The sequence below is a fragment of the Emys orbicularis genome, chromosome 20 (assembly GCF_028017835.1).
Source record: "Emys orbicularis isolate rEmyOrb1 chromosome 20, rEmyOrb1.hap1, whole genome shotgun sequence".
NCBI classification, from domain to species: domain Eukaryota; kingdom Metazoa; phylum Chordata; order Testudines; family Emydidae; genus Emys; species Emys orbicularis.
The window spans coordinates 7,340,421-7,356,248 of record NC_088702.1 but is presented as its reverse complement, the minus strand read 5'-3'; the positions used below and the strand labels follow the sequence as shown (position 1 = coordinate 7,356,248).

The 15,828-nt window shown below is 49.3% G+C and overlaps 1 protein-coding gene across 1 annotated transcript; it reads left to right on the top strand.

Annotated features, from left to right (window-relative positions):
* The first annotated feature begins 5,260 nt into the window (after positions 1 to 5,260).
* LOC135892279 (cathepsin S-like) lies at positions 5,261 to 12,700 on the top strand. The gene is made up of 8 exons (XM_065419980.1): positions 5,261 to 5,302; positions 6,326 to 6,458; positions 6,623 to 6,745; positions 8,416 to 8,565; positions 8,646 to 8,870; positions 10,299 to 10,464; positions 12,030 to 12,132; positions 12,374 to 12,700. Exons 2-8 carry the CDS (start codon positions 6,327 to 6,329, stop codon positions 12,471 to 12,473), a joined length of 999 nt encoding a protein of 332 aa, XP_065276052.1. The 5' UTR covers positions 5,261 to 5,302; position 6,326; the 3' UTR covers positions 12,474 to 12,700.
* The last annotated feature ends 3,128 nt before the right edge of the window (positions 12,701 to 15,828 follow it).

Below are 15,828 nucleotides of genomic sequence, written 5' to 3'. Positions count from 1 at the left end.
TTTTAGCTCACTCTCCCTATCCCACAGGGGTGTTTGTAATTGATTAATGTCTATGCATTGCTTTGCGCATGTGAAGTGCTATTTCAGTGCCAAGTATTGTCACTGCCGCTGTCTCAAAATGTGTTGGAGTAAAGCTAGTCCATGTGGTAGAGTTGCCGAAGCTACCTCAGAGGTGGAGAAGCGAAGTAGATGGAGCAACACATCCCTAGCCACATGTATCAATTTTCCACAATACAGGTTACAAAGCAATCATTCGCAACCCGGGAGATCAAGCAAACCATGGACATTCCTTTCAGCGGGTATCGTGTTTTCCATGGCCACACAAAATTGGGTTGGTATCTTATGCAAAGACCTTAGCACGCCAGCACTCAGAAGCCACGGAGAAGTCCAGCCACGGAAGATCAAGCAAACTATGGACATTCCTTGGAGGAGGGAACGTGTTTTCCAGGGCTACACAAAATTGCGTTGGTATCTTGCAATGCTGCTCCCATAAGCCTTATGCAAAGTCATTAGCACGCCAGCGGTCAGAAATGACCTGATATCGCCTTGTGCTACGGAGAAGGCCAGCCACGGAACCAAGTGCTGCTGCTGTTATAAATTGTGACCTACAGAGTGAGGTCAGCCTTTGCTACCTGCAGCGCTTGGACCAAGGACACGGTGCAGAGCTGAAAGGCCTGATTCTCTCTTCCACTGCACAGCCATTTACACCTGTGCAAAGTAGGTGTATAATGTTGGTGAATCAGAAGAGCAGCAGTTTTCAGCCGAGGTATCCATGACTGCACATGATGCACAGTAGCAGGGAGTCAGGCCCAAAGGCTGTAAATCTAAGTGCAGGTGTGGGATGAGCGATTGAATGAGCAAGAATGCAGGGAAAGGGTGAATCTGGAATCCACACCCCCAGCTGCAAGTGCCAGCACGGCACTGGGAACCACATCTGCTGCCCTGCTCTACTCCACAGGCCGCGGGGGAGCCCTGCTTCTGGATCGGACCTACTTTGCCCTACATTGGAATATGATTTGCAGACACCTATTGACCGAATCCTTGCAGGTTACAGTTTCAGAGTGACGTCACACATCTCTACAGCACATGAAATGCATTCTCGTCTCTCCAATTCAGCAGTGAGGTTGCTATGACGATCCAGATCTAATCTCATCTGTAAACAATGCATGTAATAGAAATTACACCTCCTCTTCCAAAAGGAAAAAAATATATTCAATTGTCTGAGAAGTTTAGGCTCAGTCTGTTCAGCTGGACCTGGTGTGGGATACTTAGCGAGCGACAGAAATGCAAAGCCCCACTCATTACAGACTAAACAAACTCTCGGGCCCTGATGCTTCAAAATCTGACTCGTGAGGGTGGAGCCCTGAATCTCTGCAAAGCCCCAAGATGGCTCCATATGGGCACAGGGGTCCACTTGAATTAATCAGGTTATGAGGTCAGGGCTTTAGTTAATCAAAGGGAAGGCAGCAAAATTGTGGGATCCATCAGTGTGTTGCAGAGCCATGTAGAAAAATGATCACCAGTGGGACAGGAGGGAGATATCACATTTTTGTCAAAATGTAACCATTTGGAGAGCTGGTCCCCAGTTATTTCTTTATCTTTGTGGCTGGTTTTAGCAAAATATAATCTGTCAGTTGCAAAAAAAAAATCCCCACAAACTCACAAAAAAAACCCACTAGTGGATGAATGTGAACAACTGAGCAACATCGCCTCATGGTGAAATTTCATGAGATTTGCAACAACCACCAAAGCATTTCTTGCCCTGGGCTAAATTTGCAGTTTTACTTGGGAGGTTCCATGAGGCTGTCTTGTGTCACTGCTTCCCCTCGTTTGGGGGGAGCGCCAGGTGAGTGACTGATGGATCTTGGGCAGCCCCAGTTGCTAGGCAATGTCTGACTCTGTACTGTTTGTTACATGAACTTTTAGGGTGAAATCACCCTGTGCAGAGGGCCAGCACAAGCTCTAGACACCAATCTAGGATGATCAGGAGCCCAGTTTTTGATTGGAAAGTCTGGTTGAAAAGGGGACCAGAGAGTGTCCGGTCAGATTTACTGAGTCTAGTTTACAAAGATTTACAAAGTCCAGTTACTGCGGGCGAGGGAGGCGGGGAGGCGCCAGGTCATCACCCGCACCAGCCTCTACTCAGCCGTGGCTGCCTCCTACCTTTGTTGGGTGGCTGCAGCTCCCAGCCCCAGCCCCAGCTCCACAGGTGAGTCCCTCCTGACCCGAGTGGCAGGGGATGGAAGGGGAAAAGCAGCGAGCAACGGGGGGAGGGGGAATAGGAGTGGATGGGGCAGGGCCTCAGGGGAAGAGTCAGGGCAGAGGTGGGGTTTTGGGGGAAATAGGCGGGGCAGGGGAGGTTGTGGCGCACACCCCTCCCCCCCCTCTGTAGGATGGACCCAGCCACATTATGAGCCTGGCTCCCATTTGCACTATGGCTTCTTTTGCACTGGATAGAGCAGTGTATAGGTGAGTCCCTCCTGACCCGGATGGCGGGGGGTGTAAGGGGAAAAGCAGCGAGCGACAGGGGGTGGGGGGAAGAGGAGTGGATGGGGCGGGGCCTCAGGGGAATGGACGGGGCAGGGGAGGTTCTGGCACTCGTGTCGGAGTGTCCGGTTTTTAAATATTACCAAGTTGGCAACCCTACTCACATCCCACCTAAGACCTCAAAAAAGATGGGGCGCCCCAGCTCCCACTACCCCAGCATGGGATCCCCTCCACTGCTCCATCTCACCAGTTCCCTCTCTCCTTTGCCTTCCAGAGTGAAGGGGCACCATACTGGCACTAGAAAAGGTTCAGAGAAGGGCAACTAAAATGATTAGGGGTTTGGAGAGGGTCCCATATGAGGATAGATTAAAGAGGCTAGGAGTTTTCAGCTTGGAAAAGAGGAGACTAGGGGGGGGATATGATAGAGGTATATAAAATTATGAGTGATGTGGAGAAAGTAGATAAGGAAAAGTTATTTACTTATTCCCATAATACAAGAACTAGGGGTCACCAAATGAAATTAATAGGCAGCAGGTTTAAAACAAATAAAAGGAAGTTCTTCTTCACACAGTGCACAGTCAACTTGTGGAACTCCTTACCTGAGGAGGTTGTGAAGGCTAGGACTATAACAGCGTTTAAAAGAGAACTGGATAAATTCATGGTGGTTAAGTCCATTAATGGCTATTAGCCAGGATGGGTAAGGAATGGTGTCCCTAGACTCTGTTGTCAGAGGGTGGAGATGGATGGCAGGAGAGAGATCACTTGATCATTACCTGTTAGGTTCACTCCCTCTGGGGCACCTGGCATTGGCTACTGTCGGAAGACAGGATACTGGGCTAGATGGACCTTTGGTCTGACCCAGTACGGCTGTTCTTATGTTCTTATGGTGAAAGGGAGTGGTGGAAGGGGGGGCTGGAAGGCAGGAAGGAAGCAGAGGAAATAAATGGATGATGGGGTAGATGGAATGGGGGAGGTGTAGAGCAGGAAGCGGGAGGTCTTGGTGAGTGGGGACTGTGCTCATAGATTTTAACCTTCATTTCCGTCAACCATTGAACGGTGGGGTGGGGAATTGCTATGCCCCCCCGCTGAGAGCAGGGGTCCCCTGGGGAGGGATGCCACCCCCTGGGAACAGGTGCCCCCAAGGTGGGTACAGCAGTCACCAGCACGTTGCTGTTACAGCAGTGGGGAGGAACAGGTTAAACCAGTCCTGACCCCCAGACCCTCTCATTTGGGGCAGGGCTAAGCACAGTTCTGCTCCCCTTCATTCATACCATAATGACAACACATTGATAACAGCATTTCCCCACCCTGCATTCAATACTAAAGTGATTTGTAACCCAACACCAGCCAAAGTTGATTATTTTGAGCAACACTGTTCTATCTGCTGGATATCTAAGCAGCGTAGGTGTGTTCATGTAAATACAGTTTGCTCCTGAAATCTCCACCCTGCATTCATTCAGTTCATTCAGACCCTGCTTGTCTGTAACCCTTTAGAGGCCTCAGCAGGCAAATATTCATCCTCGCAAGCAGTTCATCGCTATGCAGTCTGTGTTCCGAGGGTTATTCATAATAGGAGCGATGCTGATTTATAGCAGCTGAAGATGTGGCCCGATTAGCCTTTGCACTGCTATAGAACCTTTATCTGTGGATCTCAGGGTCCATCTCAGCACCCGCAGGACCAGATTAATCTTTTGTGGGCCACAGCGCCAGAACCGTGGCCCCACTCCCAGCTCTGTCCACTGCTCCATATTGACGCCACGCCCCGCTCGCCCTCTTCCTCCAGAGGCCTTGTCCACGCTCCACCCCAGATCCCACTCGCACTTGGCCTCTTCCCTCCCAAGGCCCCGCCTGCCGTTTGAAGGGGGTGAGGGGGCGGAGAGGAGCACCCGCCGGCAAAAACAAAAGTCAGTGGCCGTGGTTGGGATTCTAGCCCTCATTAGCATATTCAAAGTGCCAATATCCATATGCTAATGTGCACCTAGAGGGCATTTCAGCTCAGCCCTGTGCACCTAGGAAAGTGCATGGGTGCTCTGACAATCCCACTCCATGCCAGGTGCTCAGGCAGTTGAGGTTAAACCAGACACCGACTCAGAGAGCATGCTGGGTGCCCAAATACCAATGAAGCAGGCACTGGACTGGGACTCAGGAGATGTAGGTTCTAGTCCCTGCACTAGCACTGCCCTGCTGTGTGACCTTGGGCAAACTGCTTCCCTGGTCTGTGCCTCAGTTTCCCCCTGCCCTTTGCCTCCCTGAGCTCACAAGCTAAATAGACAAGACAGACAGAGTCTGTCTTTCCCTCTGTGTTCATGCAGAACCCTGCACAACAGGGCCCTGATCTCAGCTGGGATCTCTAGGTATTACCATAATACTGATGATCACTTAAACCCCAAAAGGGAGGACCCAGCGACTGTTTGCACCTGTCTGAGCTTTTGAAAATGTTGACCCTACTAGTTTATTTTTTAACTCTCCAAATCATGTGCTGTAGGGTCTGGGAAGGGAAGGAAAAACATCTGATTTTAGTGTTCCGGGGCTGGGCACTGAAAATCAGCCTGCAGCCGTAGTGAACATCCCTAGTTTGATACAGTCACAGTAAAAGTGAAACCAGAGGTCCTGCCATTTCCTCATTCACAGTCCCATGTGACGAGCCTGGCAGGTCAAACCGAACTCCTTCTTCTCAGCATTCAGTCAGAGCGGGAGGGGTTTTAGGGTTCACTCAGGAGCCAACCTTGGGAGGAGAATTCGGGGGAATTCTTGCTGCCTGCTGATCAGTTCAGGATTCCTGCCTAGAAATCTCCACTGGGCGAACTCCCATCAGGTGTGTTTGGCTTTTTCTTTCCCCCCGGGTACTTTAAATCTCCTCTTTGTCATGTTTGGAACAATGTGTTTGAGGAAGTAAAACCAAGAAATGGCGTTTTGTATTTTGCTTGTAGAGAGTTTGCATCTGCGGACACCCGCGTGTATCAGTCTTGTCTTTCTAGCCCCATATAAACCTCTCTCTCTTCCCATAACCCCCTCTATCTATCTATTCAACACTCCCTCTCTCACTCGCCATACACCCTCTCTATCTATCTATTCTCATACACCCTCTCTGTCTGTCTCTCTCTGTCTTTCTAGCCCCATACACCCCTCCATCTTCCTATCTAGGCTGGAGTGTTCAGAAGAACCTAGGGGAGTTAGGTGAGAGTCAATGGGATTTGGGTGCCGAACTCCCTTGAAAATCGCTTGGGCTCCTTTGAATATCCAAGTCCTCTTCACCTAAATCTCTCTGGGCCAGATCCTCAGCTGGTGTAAATCAGCTTCGCTCCAGTGACCACAATGGAGCGACACCAGTTTACACCAGCTAGGGATCAAACTCATTGACCTCAGTGAAGCTACATCAATTCCCACCCCAGCTGGGAACGTCTCTGACTTTCGCTAGCTCTATCCCTCCCTCCCTCCCCGCTGGATCACCTTATCCCAGGCTCTGATGCCTATGGCCAGGTCCAAGATCCAGTTCAGAAGCTGTAGAAGTAGCCGGGTGATATTATCCATTGACCCAGCTCCGTTTTCCTTTCAAGTCTGTTGTTGTCGTATGGGGTTCCAGGAAGCCCCTTCCCCTGCCCCATCGCCCCCAAGAGGTACAAGCTGCCGGATGCCTGAGTGTGAGAGCTGCTGCAGGATCAGTGTTTGCTTGACACTTTGCTCATGGCAGAGAGAGTGGAGAAATCTCAGCAAGTCAGTGCTGGATCTTTTGCACCATCACTGAGTGGAGGAAATTGAGACACTTGACTTCACCACACAGATATTATCTCTCACCAGCGTGCTCTTTTTTTTTTTTTTCCCCCTTCATTCTGAGCAGAATGAAGTTGTTGGTTTGTATCTTCCTGGCCTCTCTTGCTGCTGCTGCTACTGCACATCTATACACAGACCCGACGCTGGATAACCACTGGGAGCTCTGGAAGAAAACCTATGGCAAACAATACAGCCACAAGGTGGGCTCTGTGCAGCTGTGGGGTTAAAGTGCGGGAGGGGGATTTCCGTCACCATCTCCCCTCAGGTCAGCAGGTATCCAGCTGTAGAACTATAACCCATTAATACTGGAGATGGTTTCCTCTGGGCTACTGCATAGTAACATGGGGCTGTGCTTTGGTTCCAGAAAGAGGAAGGGGAACGGCGCGTGACCTGGGAAAAGAACCTCAAGCTCGTTATGCTGCATAACCTCGAGCACTCACTGGGGCTGCATTCCTATGAGCTGGGCATGAACCACCTGGCAGACATGGTAAATTAAAAAAATAGACCAAGTGACTGGGCATCTGGGAATTATCTGTGTTTCCCTGGGGGTGCTGTGGCCAGAGAATGTAACTGAATAAGGGGCAGAATAAGCTCCAGCCAATCCAGGGACAGTATGAGCCCTGCAGAGGTAGACCCACAAACCACAGCACCCCTCTGCGTCCTCCAGCAGCAACCTGCCCCCGTCACCGCTTCCGAGAGCTGTGCAAATCTTTGTTCTACTTGCTTGGGTCAGGAGTGTGTGTGGGAAAGCTGCCATGGGGCGGGGGGGGGTAGTCCTGATTTTTTAAGTGCAGGTGCTCCACCCCCTGCTTGCCCGCTGCTGGCGTGACCCCCTCCCCCCCAGCATGTTTCTGTATCAAATGGCATCCTCCAAGCAGCGTGAACTTGCACCCTGCTTCTCTACCTTACTATGTCTGCCACCCTCCCTTACCCCCATGAGAAATGTCGCGTGTGGAATAACACACAACCTGTCTGCTAGGCCATTGTAGGGTGACCAGATGTTCCGATTTAATAGGGACCGTCCCGATTTGTGGGTCTTTTTCTTATATAGGCTCCTATTACCCACTACCCCCGTCCTGATTTTTCACATTTGCTGTCTGGTCACCTAGGCCATTGCTGGTTAAAGAAGTTGCTCCTTTAACTGAAATTCCAGGGGCTTGTGCTTCAGATCCCGTTACTGCCAACGCCAAGCATTCAGAACTCAGGAGTCAGGCCCCTAAAATCATGGGGTGGCTTAAAAATTCTGGGATTAAAAACAAAGTGTAAGTCTGGGGGCTCTTTTTATTTGCCTCTGGGTTTTGCACTTTTAAGGGTTATGTTTTCCTGCAGTTCTCCACAGCTATACGAGAGATGGAAACTTAAAAAAAAGCTGAAATTCTTGTGCAATCTGATCCCTTCCCCCCCACATTGGTGCTTTAAGGAAAACAACAGATATTGTGACACTCTCAATAAAATCAAGAGACTTGGCAATGCTGATGCTCCTGGGTAGAGCTTTGTGAATAAGAGATTTTTTTTGGTTTGGTGGCTGAAAAATCAATCAATCAATCAATCAATCAAAAAGTTAGTTTCAGATGGACCTGAAATGACAACGGTGAAATGCAAAAAAGATGAAAACAATTCATTTAGGGTCGGACAACACATTTTGTTTAGTTTTCTAGATTATTTTACCTTTTTAAAAAAATAAATAAATAAAATGGAAATAAAATTTGAACTGAAAAGTCATTTTGAATCCAAACATTTGGACTAGTTTTGAATTTTTTTTCCGGTTGAAACAATTTTGCAAATTCAAGGTGCGTTCACGCAATGTTTCAGTCGACCCAAATATGCATTTTTCAGATAAAAAACATTTGTTTTTGTCTGAAAACTTTCCGACAGCGCTACTCCTGTGTTCTATCCCCAGCAATGTCCTGGGGGAGGAGGATTAGCATGTGGAGAATCACAGAATCCAGAGTTCCCGGCAAACAAAGCTACAGCCAGGATGATCCCCAGCATTCAGGCGTGCTCATAGTTTTCACTGCATAAAGGAAAACACTGTATCATGACCAAGAGTTGAACCTGAGCCGCAGAGTTTGTATTCGAATGTCCCCAGTGTTCGGGGCCAGTCTGTACATCGAAGGGGACGTCAGTCTGAAGGGGTGTGTGTGTTCTTTTAACTAGACCAGCGAGGAAGTGGCTGCTTTGTTAACGGGGGTGAAAATTCCTCACCGACCTGACCGGAATTCCACCTACAGGCCACGGCCTGGCAGCAAAGTGCCTGACTCCATGGACTGGAGGGACAAAGGATGTGTTACGGATGTGAAAAATCAGGTGGGAGGCTTAATCTGTTCCCCTCCTGACATGGGTGCCCATCGCAGCAGTGGCTGAGCGCATCTCTCTGGCTTTTTCAGGGGGCCTGTGGGGCCTGCTGGGCTTTCAGTGCTGTCGGTGCCCTAGAAGCCCAGGTGAAATTGAAAACTGGAAACCTGGTGTCTCTCAGTGCACAGAACCTAGTCGACTGTTCCACTATGTACGGGAACTACGGCTGCAATGGCGGATTTATGACCCAAGCCTTCCAGTACATCATCGATAATAATGGCATTGATTCGGACTCCTCCTATCCGTACGCAGCTCAGGTTGGTATCCAAGTTTCAGACAGACACAGAGAGGGCCTGTCTACACTGCACACTAAGCCCAGGTTCTGACTCGGATTTGAGCCCAGGCTCCCCTTCCATCCACACACAAATCAGCCTGACTCAGGTCAGCAAGCGCTCACGTCCCCGGTCCTAGGACTCTGCTAGAGGGGTGGGTCAGAGTCCGAGTCCTGCTGACTTGGGTCCAAGCCTTCTCATTTTGCAGAGTGGGCGCAACAAAAGCTGCAGACCCGAGTCTGAACATCTGTGCTGGGCAGTATGGACACATTAGCACAGCTGTGAGACCTGGGCCCAACAATTGTAAACCCAGGTTTACAGTGCAGTGTGGATGCTCAAGGTGTGCTTGGAAACACTGAGTCTACAAGCCCCGGTCCCCCAGACCCAGGTTTAAAATGCAGTGTGGACAACCCCAAAAACACAGAGACTCCATCGTCCTTTTCTTAGTCTGTTGCTGGCATCTCTTCTTGCGAGTGTGTAGCATTCTGTTCTTTGTGGCCTGTTTTGCTGGGTCTTCCTGCACTGTTTGTGTCAGCACAAAGAACAAGGGAAGAGGCCTTCAGGCAGTGTTCTTTAGTGGTTAGAGCAGTAGAACTTGGAGTCAGGATTCCTGGCGTCTAATCCCAATGTTGGGTGGGGAGTGGTGCGTAGTGGCTAGAGCAGAGGGACTTGTACTCAGGTCACTTGGGTTGTAATCTTAGCTCTGTTTGTTCCTTCTCTGTGAAGCCTAGCTAATGACACTTCCCTCTATCATAGAGGCAAGTAGGCTCATAAATCCATAGATGAAATATGTGCTGCAAATTTTCATTGCTGTCATTGATGGCTGAATCCCCATATTTCTTCTTACCTGAGTGATGGGAAAGGAGAGATACTAACACTGGGTGAATTAAAATTGGCTGAAAATGCTCTTTTCAGGGCACCAATACTATCTGTGAATTTGACCTAAATTTGGCAAATTTTCGGCCAAAACCCTCCCTGATTTCCCCCCCCCAGAAAATGTCAAAAAGAACTATTTTGACAGATCATTCGGAAATGAAATGACATTCAAAATGTTTCATTTGAACCAAATGAAATTTTTTCGATTTTTTGTTTCAGCAAAAAAACCTGAAAAAATGGAATTTTGGTTTGAAACAAACCAGTGGGTGTTTTTAGGTTTTTGTTTTGTTTTCTTCTGTTTGTTTGTTTTTCCGGATAAGTCACTGAAGTGAAAAATCCATTAGTCCCTCAGCTCTGATCTCGATGCCCAGAGGCAGAAGGAATGCTCCAGAAGGAGCAGCAGTGATCTAAGAGATGTGAGGGATTCAGCTAACAGAGTGGAATAAAAGGGAGATAAAAACAAAAGTTGCGAGTGGGTCGGATGTTCATGCCAGAGGCTGAAATGTCCCTATTTCATCTGCTCTTTGCCTCTGCCAGAATGGAACGTGTCACTATAACCCTGCCACGCGAGCCGCCACCTGCTCCAAGTTCGTTGAGCTCCCGTATGCCGATGAAGCAGCCCTGAAGGATGCCGTAGCCAATATCGGACCCGTGTCTGTCGCCATAGATGCGAAACAGCCTTCGTTTTTCCTGTACAGATCAGGTACGTTCTCTAAGCTACAACACCTCGCGCCCAGTGCTGTACATAGTTTGAAGCAGTGATGCCTTTGCTTTCTGAGGACTGTCTCTTTAAATTGAAAGGGGAATGTGGAGGAACCTGCTATTTGTTCTGCAGCTTGTTACTGAGGAGACGCGCACATTGTGCTCTTCCCCTGGAGGGGCGTGTAGAGAGCCGTGTAGGGCATATACCCTAAGGGTTCAGGTGTGTCTTTACTCCCCTAAGCCGTCTACACTGCTGTTTATACCTGTGTGGAGTGTGTGTGGAGTGTATATAGTCTATACGCTGCCAGTGTGCAGTTTGGCAATACCCTTAGATTGGAAGCTCTTTGGGGCAGGGATGATCTTTTTGTTCTGCGTTTGTACAGCGCCTAGCGCCATGGGGCCCTGGTCTATGTCTGGAGCTGGCAGGTGCTACTGTAACACAGATTAATAATAACAACAAATGACCGGAGATGCTCCTTTAGCTCAAAAGGTGCTCCAAGGGCTAATGACCCCAGGTTCAATCGCTGCTGGTGTCTTACAGGGTGTCATTAAAATAGTATCCCAGTGTGGACCCTTCACTTATGTTAATGTAATGCCAGTGCGCTGGGGTGGGCAGCAGGGACTGGGACTTCTGGATCTTAACGCATGAGCCTTTCTTGCTTTCTTGCTGGAGCTAAAAGACCCAACCTCTTTTAGCCAAGGCTGTGGCAGGCTCATCAACCTTTCTGTGGCCGAAACACAACTAGAGGGGGACAGACCGCCCCACTGAGTGGGCGTGGCTTACATTAACCTGTGCTTTTTTTTAATTAGTATTGACTGGGTTGTATTCCAGGCACTGTCAGATATTGTGGCTCCAATTTTGTGCTGCACCAAACTCAGCCCAGGGCGGCTCTAAAATGGCCTTTCAGCCCAGTTCTGGGGTTGAGGTGGCTCCTGGCGTAATTTAGGCAGCCTTGGATGTTACATAAGTTATGGCAAGCTCCCAAGCGCCAGACAGAATTGCTGTAGACCCTAATCCTGGCTGGCATGCCCCCTAGGCCAGAGCTTTCGGAACGGGGCCTCCTAAGACAGCTTGTGACTGTCTTACTCGGTTCCTGTGCTGGGGGAGTTCTGGATTTGGGGCTTTTAAGGGAACATTGTGAGGGGACCATAGTGGGAGGAAGATTCCCTCCCGGTGTTTATGGGAGTTGGGATACTGAAATAACTCACGGGATGGGTGGGGTAATGGATCCTTTCAATGATTGTACAGGCCATGGAAATTAAACTTCCCAGTGGACAGTGCACTGGACTGGGGCTTAGGAGAGCTGGGTGCTAGCCCGAGGGCAAGTCACTGCCTGCTCTGTGCCTCAGTTTCTCCATCTGCACAATGAAGATTATGAAACTGACCTGCTTTATGATCTACTGATGAAAAGAGGGAGGGATTGTTATTCTTACCCCCTTACAGGGGACCAGGTTAGAGGCATGTTGGTACCATGTGGGTGCTGTTGCTCACAACAACTTTACTGAGCAGCGAAGTCCCTGCTGGCTTTTTTCCCTTCCTTGTGATTGCGAATTCTTTCCTTCCAGGAGTCTACGATGATCCACGATGCACTGATGACACGAATCATGCGGTTCTAGCTATCGGCTATGGCACCCTGGATGGGAAGGACTTTTGGCTTGTGAAAAACAGGTAAAAGAAAATCCATCACTGAGCCGTATTTATCTATAGACTAACGTGCTCCTGGGATATGCGTGTGGCACGAGTAAGCTGTGTAGAGCTGTGCTTGTATGTGTCTGTACTAGTGTGAATTAGATGCACTTTGTTAAACAGTTTGAAACACATGAGAAAATGGGGGAGGGGAACACTGCCCATAAAGAAAGGTGTTTTATTCTCTTAATGTTTAATTCTGTGTTATTACTCCTTCCAACAGCTGGGGTGAATATTTCGGTGACAAAGGGTACATTCGAATGTCCAGGAACAAAGGAAACCACTGCGGGATTGCCAGCTACGGTTCTTATCCACAAATATAGAGGGACACTCTGCTTCAGAATACACTCTGGAGATGTGGTCTCTTAAACTGCTAATCTTAGCCTTGCTGTAATCTAGCTGCTCTGTTTGAGAACAATGTACGGGCTCTAATGGCAAAATCCTCCCATCAGATCCATCTGACGGATCTGAGACAAGCAGCTGAAATGATGAATGATCATGATTGGTCTGGTCCAGAATTTGGGCACTTTTAGCTCACTCTCCCTATCCCGCAGGGGTGTTTGTAACTGATTAATGTCTATGCATTGCTTTGCGCATGTGAAGTGCTATTTCAGTGCCAAGTATTGTCACTGCCTCTGTCTCAAAATGTGTTGGAGTGAAGGCCGTGTCACACGGATAAAGCTAGTCCATGCGGTAGAGTTGCTGAAGCTACCTCAGAGGTGGAGAAGCGAAGTAGATGGAGCAACACATCCCTAGCCACATGTATCAATTTTCCACAATACAGGTCACAAAGCAATCATTAGCAACCTAGGAGATCAAGCAAACTATGGACATTCCTTGCAGGGGGTAACGTGTTTTCCATGGCCACACAAAATTGGGTTGGTATCTTACGCGAAGACCTTAGCACGCCAGCACTCAGAAGCCACGGAGAAGGCCAGCCACGGAACCAAGTGCTGCTGCTGTTATAAAATGTGACCTATAGAGTGAGGTCAGCCTTTGCCACCTGCAGCGCTTGGACCAAGGACACGGTGCAGAGCTGAAAGGCCTGATTCTCTCTTCCACTGCACAGCCATTTACCCCTGTGCAAAGTAGGTGTATAATGAATCAGAAGAGCAGCAGTTTTCAGCCGAGGTATCCATGACTGCACATGATGCATAGTAGCAGGGAGTCAGGCCCAAAGGCTGTAGATCTAGCTGCAGGTATGGGATGAGCGATTGAATGAGCAAGAATGCAGGGAAAGGGTGAACCTGGAATCCACACCCCCAGCTGCAAGTGCCAGCACGGCACTGGGAATCACATCTGCTGCCCTGCTCTACTCCGCGGGGGAGCCCTGCTTCCGGATCTGACCTACTTCGGAATATGATTTGCAGACACCTATTGACTGAATCCTTGCGGGATACAGTTTCAGAGTGAGGTCACACATGAAATGCATTCTCTTCTCTCAAATTCAGCAGAGAGGTTGCTATGATGATCCTGATAGAATCTCATCTGTAAACAATGCATGTAATAGAAATTACACAACCTCTTCCAAAAGGAAAAAAAAAATATTCAATTGTCTGCGAAGTTTAGGCTCAGTCTGTTCAGCGGGGCCAGGTGTGGGATACTTAGCGAGCGACAGAAATTCAAAGCCACCCTGATTACAAACAAAACAAACTCTCGGGCCCTGATACTTCAAAATCTGATTCATGAGGGTGGAGCCCTGAATTTCTGCAAAGCCCCAAGAGGGCTCCATATGGGCACAGGGGTCCACTTGAATTAATCAGGTTACAAGATCTGGGCTTTAGTTAATCAAAGGGAAGCCGGCAAAAAATGTGGGATCCATCAGTGTGTTGCAGGGCCAGGTGGAAAAACGATCACTGGTGGGACAGGAGTGAGAAATCACATCTTTGTGAAAATGTAAGCATTTGGGAAGCTTGTCCCCAGTTATGTCTTTATCTTTGTGGCTGGTTTTAGCAAAATATAATCTGTCAGTTGCAAAAAAAACCAACCCGACAAACCCACAAAGAACTCCACCAGTGGATGAATTTGGAACAACTGAGCAACATCAACTCAGTGAAATTTCATAAGATTTGCAACAACCACCAAAGCATTTCTTGCCCTGGCTAAATTTGCAGTTTTACTTGGGAGGTTCCATGAGGCTGTCTTGTGTCACTGCTTCCCCTCGTTTGGGGGGACCGCCAGGTGAGTGACTGATGGATCTTGGGCAACCCCTGTTGCTAGGCAATGTCTGACTCTGTACTGTTTGTTACATGAACTTTTAGGATGAAATTCATCCTGTGCAGAGGGCCAGAACAAGGTCTAGATGCCACTCTAGGGTGATCAGGAGCCCAGTTTTCGACTGGAAAGTCCAGTTGAAAGGGGACCAGACAGTGTGTGGTCAGATTTACTGACCGGACATTCAACGTCCGGTTACTACGGGCGAGGGAGGTGGGGAGGCGCCGGGTCATCACCCGCATCAGCCTCTACTCAGCAGGGGCCGCCTCCTACCTTCGTTGGGTGAAAAGGGGGAAGAGGCATGGATGGAGCCGGGCCTTAGGGGAATGGGCGGGGCAGGGGAGATTCTGGCACTCCTGCTGGAGGTTCTGTTTTTTAAATATTACCAAGTTGGCAACCCTACTCACATCCCTCCTAAGCCCTCAAAAAAGGCGGGGGCGCCCCAGCTCTCACTAGCCCAGCATGGGATCCCCTCCACTGCTCCATCTCACCAGTTCCCTCTCTCCTTTGCCTTCCAGAGTGAAGGGGTGAAGGGAGTGGTGGAGAGGGGGGCTGGAAGGCAGGAAGGAAGCAGAGGAAATAAATGGAGGATGGGGTAGATGGAATGGGGGAGGAGTAGAGCAAGAAGCAGGAGGACTGGGAGAGCAGGGGCTGTGCTCATAGATTTTAATCTTCATTTCTGTCAACCATTGAACGGTGGGGTGGGGAATTGCTATGCCCCCCCGCTGAGAGCAGGGGTCCCCCAGGGAGGGATGCCACCGCCTGGGAACAGGTGTCCCCGAGGTGGGTACAGCAGTCACCAGCACGTTGTCGTTGCAGCAGGGATTCCTGACGTCTGCACACAGCCACATTGTGGGCCTGGCTCCCGTTTGCACTACGGCCTCCTTGCGCTGGGCAGAGCAGTGTACAGGGCCCTCAGCGCAAATGAGGGTCAGTCTGTCACTTGGGGAGGGTCGAGCCCCGGATGGACGCCAGCCCAGCTGACGACTGAGCTGGGCAGTGAGGGGGCAGGCCCACAGCCCGGCATATGGCAGCCCCTAGCCCTTCTAGTGTGTGCTGTGGCCACAGCACGGGGAGAATTGGGAGGAGAGAGACCAGGACCGGGGGCCTGAGAGGGATAATCCAGCTATGGCTGCATCAGCGTCCTTTCTGATCTGAGGGGCAAAGGGAGGAGCAAGGGCTCCAGACCCGTGCAGAGCAGCCAGGCGGGCGTTTGCCATCCCACCAGCCAGATGTTTTCGGCGCCAGGTTCCGTGACTCGGGGAAATGATTTGTCCTGTTGGTTTCGCAGGTGAGGAATTTGCCTTGTTGGGTGATGCCAATGTAGTGATTGTTTGGGAATTTGAATTGAAATTGAAACATTAATACACACTTTAAAAGCATATAAAGTATAAGATAAAATATGTGTATCTGACAAAGTATAATACATTTATTATAATATGTTATTACTGGCTTTGGAAAGTA

Excerpts from the sequence above, each read along its gene's own strand:
- LOC135892279 (XM_065419980.1), top strand. The coding sequence starts at position 6,327 with ATGAAGTTGTTGGTTTGTATCTTCCTGGCCTCTCTTGCTGCTGCTGCT. Across the intron at positions 6,459-6,622 it reads GCAAACAATACAGCCACAAG|AAAGAGGAAGGGGAACGGCG; the intron begins GTGGGCTCTGTG and ends CTTTGGTTCCAG. Across the intron at positions 10,465-12,029 it reads GTTTTTCCTGTACAGATCAG|GAGTCTACGATGATCCACGA; the intron begins GTACGTTCTCTA and ends CTTTCCTTCCAG.